The 16,266-nt window shown below is 34.3% G+C and overlaps 1 protein-coding gene across 1 annotated transcript in view; it reads left to right on the top strand.

Annotated features, from left to right (window-relative positions):
* The window catches only part of ABRAXAS2 (abraxas 2, BRISC complex subunit), a 49,405-nt gene that overhangs the window by 24,643 nt on the left and 8,496 nt on the right, over nucleotides 1-16,266 (top strand). The window contains exons 5-8 of the mRNA XM_063307324.1: nucleotides 11,749-11,939; nucleotides 13,339-13,458; nucleotides 14,202-14,286; nucleotides 15,256-15,370. Of these exons, the coding sequence (XP_063163394.1) occupies nucleotides 11,749-11,939; nucleotides 13,339-13,458; nucleotides 14,202-14,286; nucleotides 15,256-15,370 (511 nt within the window). The remainder of the gene's footprint in view (nucleotides 1-11,748; nucleotides 11,940-13,338; nucleotides 13,459-14,201; nucleotides 14,287-15,255; nucleotides 15,371-16,266) is intronic.

Raw genomic sequence — 16,266 nt, forward strand, 5'->3', positions numbered from 1 at the left:
GTTTGGCCCATAATTGCCTAGTTCCCGAAATAGAAGGGTTTCTTTAATATGGTATGCTTCTGTAGCAGGTTGCTGAAGCCTACAGGATAGGAGGGTGAAGGTCTCAAACTTCCTCTCCCAGAAGCCCTCTGGGATTTCACACCCTGGCCACGTTTTGTGCTTTGAGTGACTTTATATACATAAAGAGCACTGCAAACAAGTACTGCATAATTTCATTTTTTCCCCTGAGGTGTTACTGGTATATGGATGAATAGATTTCTTTTTCCCCATTTCTTCAAAGCTTCATACGTTTTTCCAGTGCTGAAGAATAAGACTTAGCTATAGTTTATAAACAGATCACTTACTGATGTAGCTTACTGTGGATGGTTATAATGAAATATGGCTACCATTTATTGAAATGCTTGTGTTCAACTTTTTATATGCATATGTATTCATGAATGTATTACTGGTATGTTTTTGTTCGTTTTTTTCCAACTTTCTGTATTATTTATTCTTTCTGGGTTTTTTTTAATTTGGTTAATAAAAGCAAAAGCAACAACAACCAGACCTTGCAGAAATTTTGTATGTTTAGTATTATACATAAAATAAAAGGTTCATTGCGCCTCCTTAGTCTCTGGGCTGCTTTGATTTAAATGTCAGCAGCACTTACCATCTTTCCACATGCATATCAGTACATGCAGTTTGCTCAACTGTTGTGCCTGAAACAGATAATTGTGTTTTAACTTATTATTTTTGTTGATGAGGCTTCCTTGAATGTATTTATATAATGAGGTGGGCAAAACATAGGTATGCAAAGACCAATATATTGCTATAGCCTCTTAAATTCTAGAGGACTGGAATCTAAGAACGAGCTACAATAGAGAACTAGCTTAGAATCTTTGGTGATTTGACTGCCTTTGCCACTGCAAGCTTTCTGTCCCTGCACATTTTTGAACTAAATTATGAAATGAATCTGAAAGAACTGAAAATATAGTTAGCCTTGAGAAGACTGGAAGGTGGAGAGGATATAGAAGGATGTCATCAGAAGATCTAGACCTGTTTCCTCTTATCCCAAAGGACAGAATAAAGTATAATGGATTTTACTTACTGTTAGGCAAATTCTTGCTTTGGTTGGATGTTAGGAAAAAGAGCAGTTTGACAGTGGAGCCAATTACCCAGGGAACTGGTAGATTCCCCTTCACTGAATGTATTCACGCAAAACCTGGACAGCTATATGTTGTATATGTTTTAATTTAGATTCCTGCATAGAGTGGTGTAGTAGAGTTTATTATTGATTAGCCATTAGACCATATCAAAGTACAGGATATAAAACATAGAACATCAATAAGACCACATGTAAAAATAGAATAAAAGAAACAAATTAGATAAGAAAAGGAATAAAAATGCAAATAGTATTTTTGAATTACCCCTACAGTTTACCCCAATCAGGCTCACATATGCAAATCTCAACTGAACTGTTTTATTCAAATAAAGGGCCGCATTGTATGTAATTTTTGGATTCTGTCTGCACATGAAATATGTTGTTTTAATATAAGGATCCCAATAGGTTGTTTGTCTAATGTACGGTCCTAGATACTGATCTCTCTCTTTTGTATACTATTGACATTCAAATAACATGTGCATTATGTCTTCTATCTCTGGAGCTCCACAAATTTCATTATAACAGACTTGGTTAAATCTTCCATATTTAACCATTGTGTCCAGCTGCTCGAATCTTGCTCGAATAAATACAGCCCTAAGTTGTTTAGGCATTTCTGTGTTTAGATACTTAGCAGTTTGGAAAGTACGTTTGCAGCAGCTCATCCATTTCAGTGTGCTGACCTTGCTAAGGATGGCTGTATCTTTCTGTGCTTCTATATCCAAGATTCTTTGTGCAGCAATCTTTTTAGCTTGTTCTCCAGTTGTACAAAAAACAGGGAGACTACAGCTCCTAACATAATTTGTCAATTGTACAATCGAGAAATTCTGTGATTGAGATTTTGTCTGTTCTAAAAGACACTATAGCATTAATTTTTCACCTATAGTTGTATGCCGTGATTTTAGACGAAGAACAAATTGTATAAATTCCCATTTCAGCTCTAACAGCAGCAGCTGAAGTCCTTTTATCCACACCTAATATACTTCTCATATGCTGTGATTGTGTTAGTTCTAATAGAGATATATGTTTTAAGCCCCAAACCTCAGTTCCATATAAGAACATAGGGGTAACCTTGGCCATGTTTACTTTGATAATTGGAGCTAAGGAACCTGGATAGCTGTGGTTCTCTAATTTGAGCAATAACTTCACTCATGCCCTTGTTCTAAGTGAGCTCCTTTGATGATGAGGAAGCCAGGATCCAGTCTCAGAGAAAACTATCCCTAGGTAAGGAAAGGTGTTAACTTGCTGTATTGGCTCACCATCTAATAGCCATCTATGGCTACAGTGTCATTTTCCAAAGACCATATTTTTTTACTTTGATTTATTAATAATCATAGAGTTATTATGACAGTAGGAGCCAAGTCGTCTTAACAGCCTACACAACCCTACTTGCAAATATGATAATATAATATCAGCGTACAGCAAGGTGTTATAGTATGTGTTTAGTGCCTTAGGCATGTGCACTTCAGGATCCTTCATCAGTCCTGGTAAGTAATTAACATATACACTGAATAACAAAGATGCAAGTAGGCACCCTTATCCTCCCCCTTTGTAAGTATCAATCCTATTTGTCATGGCTCTATTAACCCCAGACCACACTCGCAAACAAGTGCTTGTATAAAGGGCTTTGATCAGTGCCAGCAGTCTTTGTTCCATTTTGAGGGCAGTCTGTTTCCTCCATAATATTTCTCTGCGGATGGTGTCAAACGCTGCACTAATATCAATAAAGGCAGCAAACAGTGCATAGAGTGGTAGATCAGTCTGATGGTCCTAAAATATCACTTTCAACTCACAGAAAACATTATTGTTGCCACTTGTACTGGTTACCCTTTTAAGTTCATGCTGAATTAATATACTTGGTAAATGAGAGGTCATTGGTGCTGAAATTAGTGACACTAAGTTCCTTTCTATCATTGGGGCAAATGGCAAAAAGAATGTACATATCCCTTTGTATCCTAAAACAAGGGAGGGCTTCTAAGAAATAGAATTTGAAATGCTGATGCAGAATCAAGACCACCTATGAGGCATGCATGCATGCATGCATGCGTGTGTGTGTGTGTGTGTGTGTGTATATATATATATATAAACAAACTGTTACTTAGATATGACATGGAGACAGAACAAATCAAACATTGTACAACGTGATGCAAAACTTCAAAGAAACAGTCACACTATGGAAAGAATTATGGAATCTCCAGGTTTGAGTACAGATGCGATAGGTATTTTTAGGGGAAAGGAAAAATCCAAGTACGTAAGTACTGAATCCTTGCATAAGTATATACGTATCCATTGGTATAACCTGGATTTTTCCTCTTTGAATAGAATTGCTTTATGTGTTTTTATCAACAAAGATATCTTGTTTAAGTATTGAATTTATATAGTTATGATAGGAGTAATGGATTATATTATCTGAATGTAATTGCCTGTATTTAATTCATTATGTATGTATTCGTTTTCTATCCCAATGTATCTCCAGGGAAACAGTATGCCTTACAGCATGTTTCTTACTGCCCATCAAGCTTCATGCTTAACCTAATTATATTTTTTAGATTCTTTTAATTAAACAATTTAAAGGATGCTAGCACATTGCAAAGCATCAACCTTAAGAAAAAATATGAAGAGTCTATATTATGCTTTTCATTAGAGTACTTCACTGCTGGTTCGTTTCAAGTCAAAATAGAGAGTACTAATCATTACCTTTAAAGTGTGACACAGTTTGGTTCCTGGTTGTTTGAGAAACATCTTGTTCTATGTGAACCTCCATACTTAACTGAAATCAACTAAAGAAGTTTGCCTATAATCGTTGTGAGCTCATCTGGTGACAACTTGGGAGCAAACCTCTATTGCTCCATCAAATCTTTGGAATTCTCTCTTGACAGTACTGAGGGGTCCAACATCTTTATTAGCTTTTTAAAAGTCCCTTAAAACTCATATTTTTTGTGCAGGGTTATTCTGTCTTATTTGTTGTTTAAAATAGCAATTAACCATTTTCATGTCTGAATTTATTTATATAAGCAGATAAGAATCTTTGGTAGTTGGCAGTATAGCTAGGTAGGTAGGTAGATGACTAGTTATTACAACTGCACGTCTGGGTCACTTTCACATACAATAGTCCTTGTTTGATGACTGCCTCATTTAGTGACTATTCGCAGTTACGACAGTGATGAAAAAGCAACTGTGCCACCAGTTGTTGCATTTGCAACCTTCGCAGGTCTGTAAAGCAAAGGAAAGCTGAAGTAAGATCGTAAAATTGTGATGTTTCACTTAGCTTAACGACCAAGTTGCTGGTCCCAATTGTGGTCACTAAACAAGGACTACCTGTATATCCTATAGATGTCCTAACAGCCAGGACCCACGCTGAGGCAAGGAATAGGTCTCAAGTGTTTTATTACTGCTACATTAGACAGAAAATCCTGACAAACTGAAGAAGCGTGGGAAAAACCCAGACAGATAAACCCCGAAGTCAAGGCGGGTCTGATCTGTGTCTCTTTGAATGGCTGCTTAACTCCTCAGTACTACGCATGCGTTTTCCCCCCTGGATAGGGGCCCCCTCCTGCTCACCATCAGTACTCATGACAACAGATAATCTTAGAAATTAAAATAGTGTTTCGCTGTAGCCCAGTTTCTCTGTCTTCTAGTTAGTGGGAATCTTATCATTGTTTTTACCCTTACTGTTTGGAGGTTATTGTAAGGTGTGTTATGTCTGTTTCATGACATAAGTTACATAGTGTAATAAATATATTGGTCACGCCCACCCATTTGTGAATGTGCCTCTAATGTGCTTCCAACATTCTGAAAGTGCCAACCGGCCCAAAGGGGCTGGGAACTCTGGAATATTTTTAGATGATGCTTGGGAAGGAGGTTGTGCCCTTTTCTATTTATAAACAGACTACTTTGCATAATAATAAATAAGAACTTAATAGAAATGTTAAGTATCACATGTAAATAATATGCTGAGCAAAATGTCTTTTATTTATTTATTTATTTATCAATCAATCAATCAATCAAATTTTTACCACCGTCCATCTCCCCCACGTGGGGGACCCTGGGCGGTTCACAATAAAAACAATTAAAATTTCAATAAAATCATAAATAACAACCAATAATCAGTCAGCATAAAATGCAATAAAATCCAAGCCATGGTGGAACTAATTCAAACCATAAGGGAATAAAACTGGTTCCCGCAGAACTAGGGAATCAACCAGCCCCAAGAATGGCTGTTCCCCTCCGTATTCTAGGCAAGGCGACAAAACCAGGTCTTCAGCTGTTTTCTGAAGTCCAGGAGGGAGGGGGCTAACCTCACTTCTGGGGGAAGGATATTCCAAAGGGCGGAAGCTGTTGCAGAGAAGGCCAACCTCCTGGACCCCGCCAGATGGAATTCTCTTACTGACAGGGTCCGCAACATGCCCTCTCTGCACGATTGGGTGGGACGGGCTGATGTAATGGGGGTGAGACGGTCCCCTTATCAAGAATAACATTTATTGTTAAGGAAGTGAACACCTTGAGTGATTAGGAATCTAGAAAGGGCTGCTGCCATGGTCACATCTCAATAGTCCCTGTTGTTGTTGCCAGTTTCTCTAAAGGTAGAGTTAGGAAAGCCATTATAAGCCATTGAGACAGGCTAGAAGAGCTCCTCTCCGAATAAAGCATGTTGTTGCATTCAGATTAGAACAAGCAATGTGGATTCATTTTTTGCTCAGGCTGTTAATTTTGATTTTGGTCTAATTATTGTATAGAAAATTTCATTTCAATGTTAAATTGTCTTTGGATGTGATTTTGCTAAGAGTCACTGAGTGTAATTCACTGGGGGAAAATGGTATCTAAATAAACAAGATGCATCAAACTGACGGTTGTGAATGGTTCATGTGTAATCATCTTTAAAGTAATTACTATATTATTGCTTCAGTTTAAAATAGCATTTGGTATATACATTTTGAATGTATGAATATTTTTGGAATAAAGTTCTGTTGCAGATTTTATTATGTTTAAAAAGATTCTAATTAATATTTCTTGGACATTTTTTTAAAGTTAGAGTCCAGAGACAAACTGGTTTCTGACAGAAGATTTAATAAAATGTATAGGCTGTTGAAATGTATAATAAAGGCTGAATGTGTTTACTTCAGGCTTCTTATTCTTTTTGCTAATGGTTCTAATACACACCATTGTAAATGGCTTTCTGTCATATGGATAAAATCTTTTAGTTCAGTCAAATAGATATACAGCTGTTGAATTTAAAACCTGACAGGTTCATTGACCTGAGGATATTTAGAATGCTTGACTTTGATTTTAGAAAGACACACAGACAAATGGATCAACACATCCAAGAGAATTTTGGATTTCACATTTTTCAGACAACAACTCCCCATGCTATAAATAAAATCTTTTGTTTGTTTTTGTTTAATGAAAACAACTGCAAGAGTTTCATGTCACAGCATGAGGATTTACAAAAAATACATGACCCATAGGTTCATCTCAAATCTTTAGCCTGGACTCTCTTATTGATTTTGCATTATTATCATGCCACTCAAAGGCCAAATGTGATCCTTAGCTTCTTTGATGTGCAAACTTTATTAATTTATTTAATAAACATAGAATTATATACAAACAATATCTTACAATACAAAAAAGAAAAGAGAAGAAAAAGAAAAAAGGAGAAAAAAGGAAAATTGTGTGTGTGTGTGTGTGTGTATAAATAAAAATAAAGGGATAAGGTGAAAAATAAATAAATAAATAGAAAGATTAGGGTTTCCAACTTTCTAGACAGTACAGCTTAGTATCCTAGCGTGTTATTTTTTTCCTTAATTCTCTAAATTGCCTTCATTCTAATAAGAGATTAAACAATTAATTTGCTATTTATATACTATATATTCATATTAACTTTTTGAGTCTGTTCCACATATTTGAAAAAGGGTGTCCAGTCCTTTTGAAAATCTTCCATATTTTTATCATTTAGTTGGTCTGTTAGTTTTGCCATTTGCGCCAAATTTAGGGATTTAAGTATCCATTCCTCCACAGATGGGATTAATTCTTCTTTCCACTTTGCAGCGTAGAGAATTCGGGCCGAAGTAATCAAATACAGTAGAAGTTTTCCATAGTTTTTTTCCAAATCTTTGTTCATAAAGCCCAATAAATAGAGTTCCAGTAATTTATCAATATTAACTGCCAGCATTTTACAAATTATATTATGTATAGATGACCAAAATTTTTTTTTGCTTTTTTACAAGTTCACCACATATGATATAAAGTTCCAATTTCTTTTTTACATTTCTAACAGACATTTGACGTATTTTGAAACATTTTCGATAATTTTTCACGTGTGGTATGCCACATGTACATCATTTTATAAAAAATTTCTTTTAAATTATAATTTGATGTAAATTTTAATCCCTTAGTCCACATTCTTTCCCAAACATCATATTCAATATTGTATCCAAAACTTTTCCCCCATTTATTCATACATTGCTTAATTTGTACATTTAGTATTCTCATTTGTAATAACATATATTTTAGAGATCATGTGGTCATTATTAGCATAGATTTGTTCATCCCAAGATAGTTTTTTTGTAAATTTGTAACTTTTAACATCTATTTTAAATTGTTCTTTTAATTGAATATATGTAAACCAATGACATAAATATCCTTCATTTTCCAATTCTCTTGTTTTCATTGTACATTTAGTCCCTTCAAATTTTATTAAATCCACATATTTTAGCCACTTATAGTTTCCTATTGTTTCTCGCCTTACAAAAGCTTCTTGTGGGGAAATCCATAGTGGTATTGTCGATGTTAGAGTAGATTTATATTTTTCCCAAATTTTAAGAATAGAAGATCTAATACAATGATTGTTAAATGTTTTATTTACTTTCAATCTGTTATACCATAAGAAGCTGTGCCATCCAAATTTTAAATCATGCCCTTCTAAATTTAGTAATTTATGATCTTGTAGGGTGATCCATTCTTTTAACCATAATAAACCACATGCCTCATAATATAGCCTGAAATCGGGAAGACCCAAGCCTCCTCTTTCCTTGTCTTCTTGTAGTAATTTAAATTTAATTCTTGGTCTTTTCCCTTGCCAAATAAATTTTGAAAGATCTTTTTGCCATAATTTAAAAGTTTTATCAGTTATAAATATTGGAATAGTTTGAAATAAAAATAGCATCTTCGATAGAATATTCATCTTAATTGCAGAGATTCGTCCCATAAGTGATAAATTTAATTTTTCCCACCTCAATAAATCTTGTTTAATTTCCTTCCATATTTTAATATAATTATTTTGGAATAAATCCCTAGTATTGGTTGAAATCTCTATCCCTAGATATCTAACTTTTTTCACACTATTAAATCCTGATTTAATTTCTAATACATTCTGATTATTTTGTGGCATATTTAAATTTATCATCTTCATTTTTTTATTATTAATTTTAAAACCAGCTAATTCTCCATATTCTTGTGTCTTTAATAAGTAATCAATTGATATTAACGGGTTTTGTAAAATAATAACTAAATCATCCTCGAAGGCTCTTAATTTATATGTTTCTTGTTTAATCTTTATCCCTTCAATTCGATGATCCTTTCTAATAGCTTCTGTTCGAACCTCCAATACCAATATGAATAATAAAGGAGATAGCAGACAGCCTTGCCTTGTTCCTTTTTCTATTTAACATTCTTGTGTTATCTCTTCATTGATCACAATTCTGGCTTTTTGAAATGTATAAATTGATTTTATTGCTTTTATAAATATATCGCCAAAATCCATCAATTCTAAAGTCTTAAACATAAAATTCCAATTTAGGTTGTCAGAAGCTTTTTCAGCATCTAAAAATAACATAATCTGTTTTTCATTATGAAATTGAGCATATTATATTATATTTAAGACCGTCCTTATATTGTTTTTTATGTATCTTTGGGGTAAAAAACCATTTTGGACATAATTAATTATTTCTTGAATTGTTTTTAGTCTTTCAGGTAAAATTAAAGTAAATATTTTATAGTCGTTTAATAACGAAATAGGTCTATAATTTTTGCATAGTGACGAGTCTTGTTTTTCTTTTGGGATTAGTATGATATTTTCCTCTGACCAAGATTTTGGTATTGGATTTCCTAACAGAATCGCATTCAATAAATCTTTAAGTGGTAGCAAAATTTGATCTTGAAAATATTTATAATAACCTGCTGAAAATCCATCTGAACCTGGAATTTTGCCTATTTTCAATTTTCTAATTGCCTCTATAATTTCCTGGATTGTGATGGGATTATTAATTAATGCTTTTTGGTCTTTAGTTAATTTCTTTAAATTTTGTTTTAATAAATAGTTCTCAATTTTATCAATTGAAATTTCTTGTTTCTTATATAAATTTGTAAAGAAATTATGAAATGCCTTTTTAATTTTTTCATTGTCAACTAATTCTTTCCCATTTTCTCGAATTTTAGTAATAATTTTTTTCCTTTTCTTTTCTTAATTTATATGCTAGCCATTTTCCAGCTTTATTAGCATATTCAAAATTTCTTGTTTAATATATCTCAATTTTCTTTCAATTTCATTTGTTCTAAGTATTTTTAATTGCTGCTGTAATTTTTTTATTTGATGGTTTATACCTTCATCTGATGGTCTTATTTGAAGATTTTTTTCTTTTATCTTAATTTGGTCAAGAACTGTTTGAATTTTTTGTTGTGTTTTCCTCTTTAAACAAGTATTTAAATACATAAAATATCCTCTCATATATGCCTTGCTAGTATCCCATACTGTCCCAATACTCACTTCATTATTTAATTTCCATTCAAAGAATTCTTTCAATTTCTTTTGGCAATCTTCTACAAGTTCTTTATTTCTCAACAAAGTTTCATTTAATCTCCACCTATACCTTCGGCGTTCCGTGTCGTCATGCTGGCCACATGACCCGGAAGTGTCCACGGACAACGCCGGCTCTAACGGCTTAGAAACGGAGATGAGCACCGCCCCCTAGAGTCGGACACGACTGGACTCTACGTCAAGGGAAACCTTTACCTATAACTTCTTGGGTGGAGTTTTATAGCCAATTGAACTGGATTGTGATCTGAGAAGGATCGGGGAAGAATTGATACATTTAAATTTTTATTTGCCAAATTTTTAGATACCCATATCATGTCGATCCTGGAGAACGATTTGAATCTGTCTGAATAAAATGTATAATCTCTAGCTGTACCATTTTTATATCTCCAGGCATCTACAATAGCCAAATTTTCTGACATATCAAAAAAAGATTGGGGCAATTTTCCTTGATTTTTTTTAATTTGTTCAGATTTTCTGTCAATAATTGGTAAGGTAACTCCGTTCCAATCTCCCATCATAATCCAATTATTATAAGATAATTCGAAAAGTTCATTTAATAAATTTTGATAAAATTTATTCTGATTATCATTAGGGGCATATACTCCAACCAGTATTGCTTTGGAGTTTTGTAATTCTAATTCTATTATTAAATATCTCCCATTTTTATCAACACTTATTAATTTAGGATTTAGATGGGGTTTTACATATATTGCAATTCCATTTATTTTTTTTTTCATTTGCTGCTATAAATTCATTTCCTAATTTGTTATTTACCAGATATTTACTATCTTTTTTCGCAGTATGAGTTTCTTGAAGACATATCTTGTTATAATTTGTATAAATAGTGAAATACTTTTTTCCTTTTAGCTGGGGTGTTGGCTCCATTTATATTCCAGGAAAGGCATTTTAATTCACTCATTGGAAAGGAGTATTGCAAATTCTTTAGAACTTGAAGTTAGTTCCTGTGCACTTTGTTCCTCTTTAAATACAAAACGTTTCACTTTACTTTCTTTACTTTTTGGCCTTTCCCTTCTATCTGTTTCTGATTCTAAATCTTTCTTATATTTTCTGAGAAATTCCTGAGCCTTAAAAATAGTATTTAATTTATGTCTTTGTTGTTGGAATGTGACATTCACACCTTCCAGTACATCTCAAATCTTTATCTGATACTATGGGATATTGAATATCCATGTGCCGTATCTCCAAGGCAAAGAATGTTGGACCAGAGGCTCATGCTGGAACAGCAAATGGAAGCTGTCACTAAGAGGTTCTTTGTCCCCCTATGGCTGGTGTGCCAACTCCAACCTTTTCTCTAGCAACAATTATCTAAGTCCTTATCTTTTTGATGGATTACTGTAGTTTGCTCAATATTGGGCTATCCTCAAGGATGATTTGGAAGGTAGAGCTTGTACAAAATGTAACTATCTGCTTACTGACCAGTCAACACTGATACAGCAAACGAATAATAACACAGGAGCTTCATTGGTTGCCAGTTGGCTTACTAGTCCAATTTAAGCACTGTCTGCATGACTCAAGTCCTTATTATCTTTGCAACTGTCTGATCTAAGAATCTTCCCACCCATTATTTTCTGGTGGATAGGATAGGCTTATAATCCCTCCTCCCATGAGATGTTGGGGAAGGGTGTCAGAAGCAAGGCATCTCAGTAGCAACCTCCTTGCTCTGGAATAGTTTCCCCAACCCATCACCCCAGGTTAGAATGGCCTCTTAGAATGGCATGATGTACTGAAAAGTTGTGTCTAAATAATGAAATGTTTTTCTACTCATCATTTATTGCAGAATGTTATTGGATGGTATAGATTTAGGAGGAACACTCAACAACAAATGTCATATAGAGAACATATCATCCATAAACAGCTGACGCAGATACTTGGAGTACCTGACCTTGTCTTCCTTCTCTTCAGTTTCATCTCCACTGCAAATAATTCTACGCATGCTTTAGAATATGTCCTTTTTAGACCAAATCGAAGGTAAATGATTTTTACTATATGGGGGGATCTATATGAGCTGTATTTTAATAAAATAATAATTAAACACAGAAAAAGGTGAATTATTTCAGACATCAATTTTAACCCTAGTGTTGAGCTTTCAAAAAGCCTCTTTCATTTCTCCATACTCAGATGAAATGTCTGTCCTACTCATTTAGGATTCACAATGTGATTCCGTTTTGCACCACTTACCAAAACTAAGTAAAATTAACCACTGTTTATTTAAAAGTATGTTAAAATTCACTCATTGAAATCAATACAGTTTAACCTGATTACTTAACAAATTTCTCTGGCTTCATACATATGACTGGATCCCACCATGGTATAAGTCTAAACAGGGATAGGCAACAGGAAGGTGTTTGAATTATGATTCTCATTAGCTCCAGTAAACATAGCGAGTGATCAGGTTTTGTGAAGCTATTGAGAAAATACCAAGTTGCCTATGGCTGTACTAAAATTATTTAACTACAGAAAAAATCCAGTAGTATATAATATAGTATGGAAGTTGTCATAGTGTTCCAAAGGTAAATTGCAAAATATTGACTATGGAAGTGTATGAAACATACACATGTAGAACTTAATTTTAGGTAACAGCATTAGGTAGAATCTTAATTTCAAATATTTTGGATCAGTTGTGTTGGTCAAATGAACTCTACTATGCTTCCTATTTGTGTAGTAGGTAGCTGTATTATCAGATTATTTGCAAGCAAATCTTCCTATATGTTCTTTTGACAATTTTTTTCTTCATTCAGAACTTGACTAATCAGATATGTTTTGCTATGCCGTGGGCTTATTTCTTAGTCCAACTTGTAGGTTGCTAAGATTCTAGCATGTCATGAAAATAACTTTGGCTGTCTATATGGTTTTATTGTAAATAGAGTTACAACTTGCAAGGTTTAATCAATACAGTAATTAACTAAATAAAGCTTTAGCTGAAAAGCAGTGGGAAACCCATTTTAATCAATGGAATTGAGAGATTTACAATTTTCTGTTCCTTGTTTTTAACTGAAATGGTTTTCTTCTAGTCTATTTCTCTAATTGGGACTAAGGAAATAAATTATTTAATATTTTTTTACCAGAAGGTGTAATTTAGAGATTGACAAAAAAGCAACCCAAATCTTTGCGTTCCTTTAATATTGCAAAAAGCAGGCATGTGGGAGTGTTAATGGAAGATTAAAGGTTGTCAACTATCTAGGCAGTTGTTAAATTGATAGACACTCCAGATTCAATTTAAACATTATAGCTAACTATAGTTACAGTTAATAGTAGCCTTTTCTCCCTAAAATTAAAAGTTAATTTTCTGGTTAACATGAATTATTGCTATGCTTAGAATCTCAGGAATTTTTGTGAAAACTATTAATTATCTGAACTTTTTCTGTAGGTATAATCAAAGAGTGTCACTTACTATTCCTAACCTGGGCAACACAAGTCAGCAAGAATATAAGGTCTCTTCAGTGCCAAATACTTCCCAAAATTATACCAAAGTTATTAAAGAACATGGGTAAGCAATGTTTCGATACATAGCCATTGCCAATTTGGCATATTAAGAAATTAACATGGATTTAAATACACAGAGAGAGAGAGAGAGATCCTGATTATCTGCTTTATTGCTGGTTTCTAGCAATATATGAAAGTATTCATCAAGGTTAGCATAAGAAATACAACATTAACATGACCAGGGTATCCTGCTCTTAGAATACTTAGAGACCAAGAGTTCTAGTCCCGCCTTAGGCATGAAAGCCAGCTGGGTGACCTTGGGCCAGTCACTCTCTCTCAGCCCAACTCACCTCACAGGGTGGTTGTTGTGGGGAAAATAGGAGAAGGAAGGAGTTTTAGGTATGTTCATCGCCTTGAGTTATTTATAAAAATAATAAATAACTCAAGGCGGGATAGAAAATAAATAAATATGTGTGCAGATATCTGCAGCATATAGATACTTATGCCTGTCTTTTATGGTTGTATTTTTTCTCAGTACAGTAAAATAATGGAAATGAGAAATGAAGAAGGTACTTCTTTAATGGATTACCTTAGGGAGAAAATATTTCTTCTAGATTATTACTTTTACAGCAGGCTGAGCAAAAATAATCTGCAAACATGTTATGGATCTGCAAACAGCCGTAACAGTTCATGCACTGGTACTTGGTGTATGACTGTGTAAGAAATATAAATTGGCTTAAAGGGTAACAGGAAATGAGTAGGATATGATTATGATTTATTTCTAATATATTTTATTTCATATTTTAGTACTGATTTTTTTGATAAAGATGGAGTGATGAAGGACATCAGGGCTATATATCAGGTTTATAATGCACTTCAGGAAAAAGTACAGGTAACTCCTTTTATTTTAAAATCTGGCATCCTTTACTGTGGCAGACTTTTCATGCTATAATAATGTATAGAAAACTATTTTGTATTTAAAATACATTTTAGATGTAATGTTAATATTTGAAAATTTTGCAAATTATGCTTTAATTCACTTAAAAGAACAGAAAGGCTATTGTTAGAAAGGTAGTAATATAGAATAAGTACTAAACCTGCTTTAATATTAAAAGTACATTGCCCAAAAGCTCAATAAAGGCAAATGAAAATCACTTGGTTCAGATCTCATGGTGATACTTGCATGGGCAGAATGCTGAATTTCTGTAGCTGCATTCAAGGGCAGGAATTTGTTTGGATTAGATGGCAAGAATGGGCTCCTATGTATAATAGCTCTTTCTGGTAAATATTTCATAAGGGATCTTAAATGGATGCATAGTACAGTTTGAGCAAAAAAAAATCAATCACATTTTCAGGGCACACCACTCCTTTTATTTTAGTAGTTTTAAATCCCATTTCCAGTTCCTTTGTCTTCCCAAGAATTGGATTCCAATTATTTCAATATCAAGTTACTTACATCCATAACTAGCCACCCAATTACATGCTTAGAGTATGGATGGTGGCATTATGAGTAGAATATCATCTAATCATGTATAAGGTGGTTGTCTTCTTCACTATTGAGTCATGGCCACTTTGTGCCATGAGATTCACTTCAGAAATAATTTAAAATAAGGGATAGCTGATGAAGTGCAGCTTTCTTTAACAAGATGCCTTTACAGAACTTCCAAGTCAATAGGTCTGAACTCTGCATTATGGTGTTGTTTTTTTATCATTAATCCTGCAATAGTCATTCAACCAGAATTACTGGACAGATGGGTTGGTGTGAAATGCCAGTCCTGTTGTGGCATTTGGAATCCATATAGTTTCTTCTGCATCAGGGGTGGGCAGGATCAGTTGAATAACCTTGTTGTGTTTCTCCTAGGCAGTATGCATAGATGTAGAAAAAAGTGAGCGAACTGTTGAATCTTTCCAGGCGGAGGTGAATAAGCTAAAAAGACAAATCTCACAAAGGAAAAATGAAAAAGAGCAGGAAATAAGTAAGACTCTCATCTGAATCTTTTAACTCTCTTAGAAAATTGTTAAAGCAGTCAGCTGCATTAAGCTCTATTACGTTCCTATTATTTAAGGGTGGTGAAATAAGCGAGTTGTTGTGTCAGTTTATATCCCACTGTTCTGCCAATGGAATACTCGTTTTTAATGACAATGCCATAAAGCTACTTTAGGAAATAATTTTAAGTGAATGGTGCACCTTCCTAATGCAAATATTTGGCAGGCTATATAGCACTATTTCTCAACCTTGGCAACTTTAAGATGTATGGACTTCAACTTGCAGAATTCCCCAGCCAGCAAGCTCGCTAGAGAATTCTGGGAGTTGAAGTCCACACATTTTAAAGTTGCCAAAGTTGAGAAACACTGCTATATACACTTCATGCATAGGGATACTGATAGGCGTTTCTCCATGGGACAGAGAAATGTGGACACCTGAGCATGTTTTGTTAATGAAATGTTGTTGTTTATTCGTTTAGTCGCTTCCGACTCTTCGTGACTTCATGGACCAGCTCAAGCCAGAGCTTCCTGTCGGTCGTCAACACCCCCAGCACCCCCAGGGACGAATCTATCACTTCTAGAATATCATCTATCTATCTTGCCCTTAGTCAGCCCCTCTTCCTTTTGCCTTCCACTCTCCCTAGCATCAGCATCTTCTCCAGGGTGTCCTGTCTTCTCATTATGTGGCCAAAGTATTTCAGTTTTGTGTTAATATCATTCCCTCAAGTGAGCAGTCTGGCTTTCTTTCCTGGAGGATGGACTGGTTTGATCTTCTTGCAGTCCAAGGCACTCTCAGAATTTTCCTCCAACACCACAGTTCAAAAGCATCGATCTTCCTTCGCTCAGCCTTCCTTATGGTCCAGCTCTCACAGCCATATGTTACTAC

The sequence above is a fragment of the Candoia aspera genome, chromosome 6 (genome assembly GCF_035149785.1).
Source record: "Candoia aspera isolate rCanAsp1 chromosome 6, rCanAsp1.hap2, whole genome shotgun sequence".
In the NCBI taxonomy this organism is placed as follows: Eukaryota; Metazoa; Chordata; class Lepidosauria; order Squamata; family Boidae; genus Candoia; species Candoia aspera.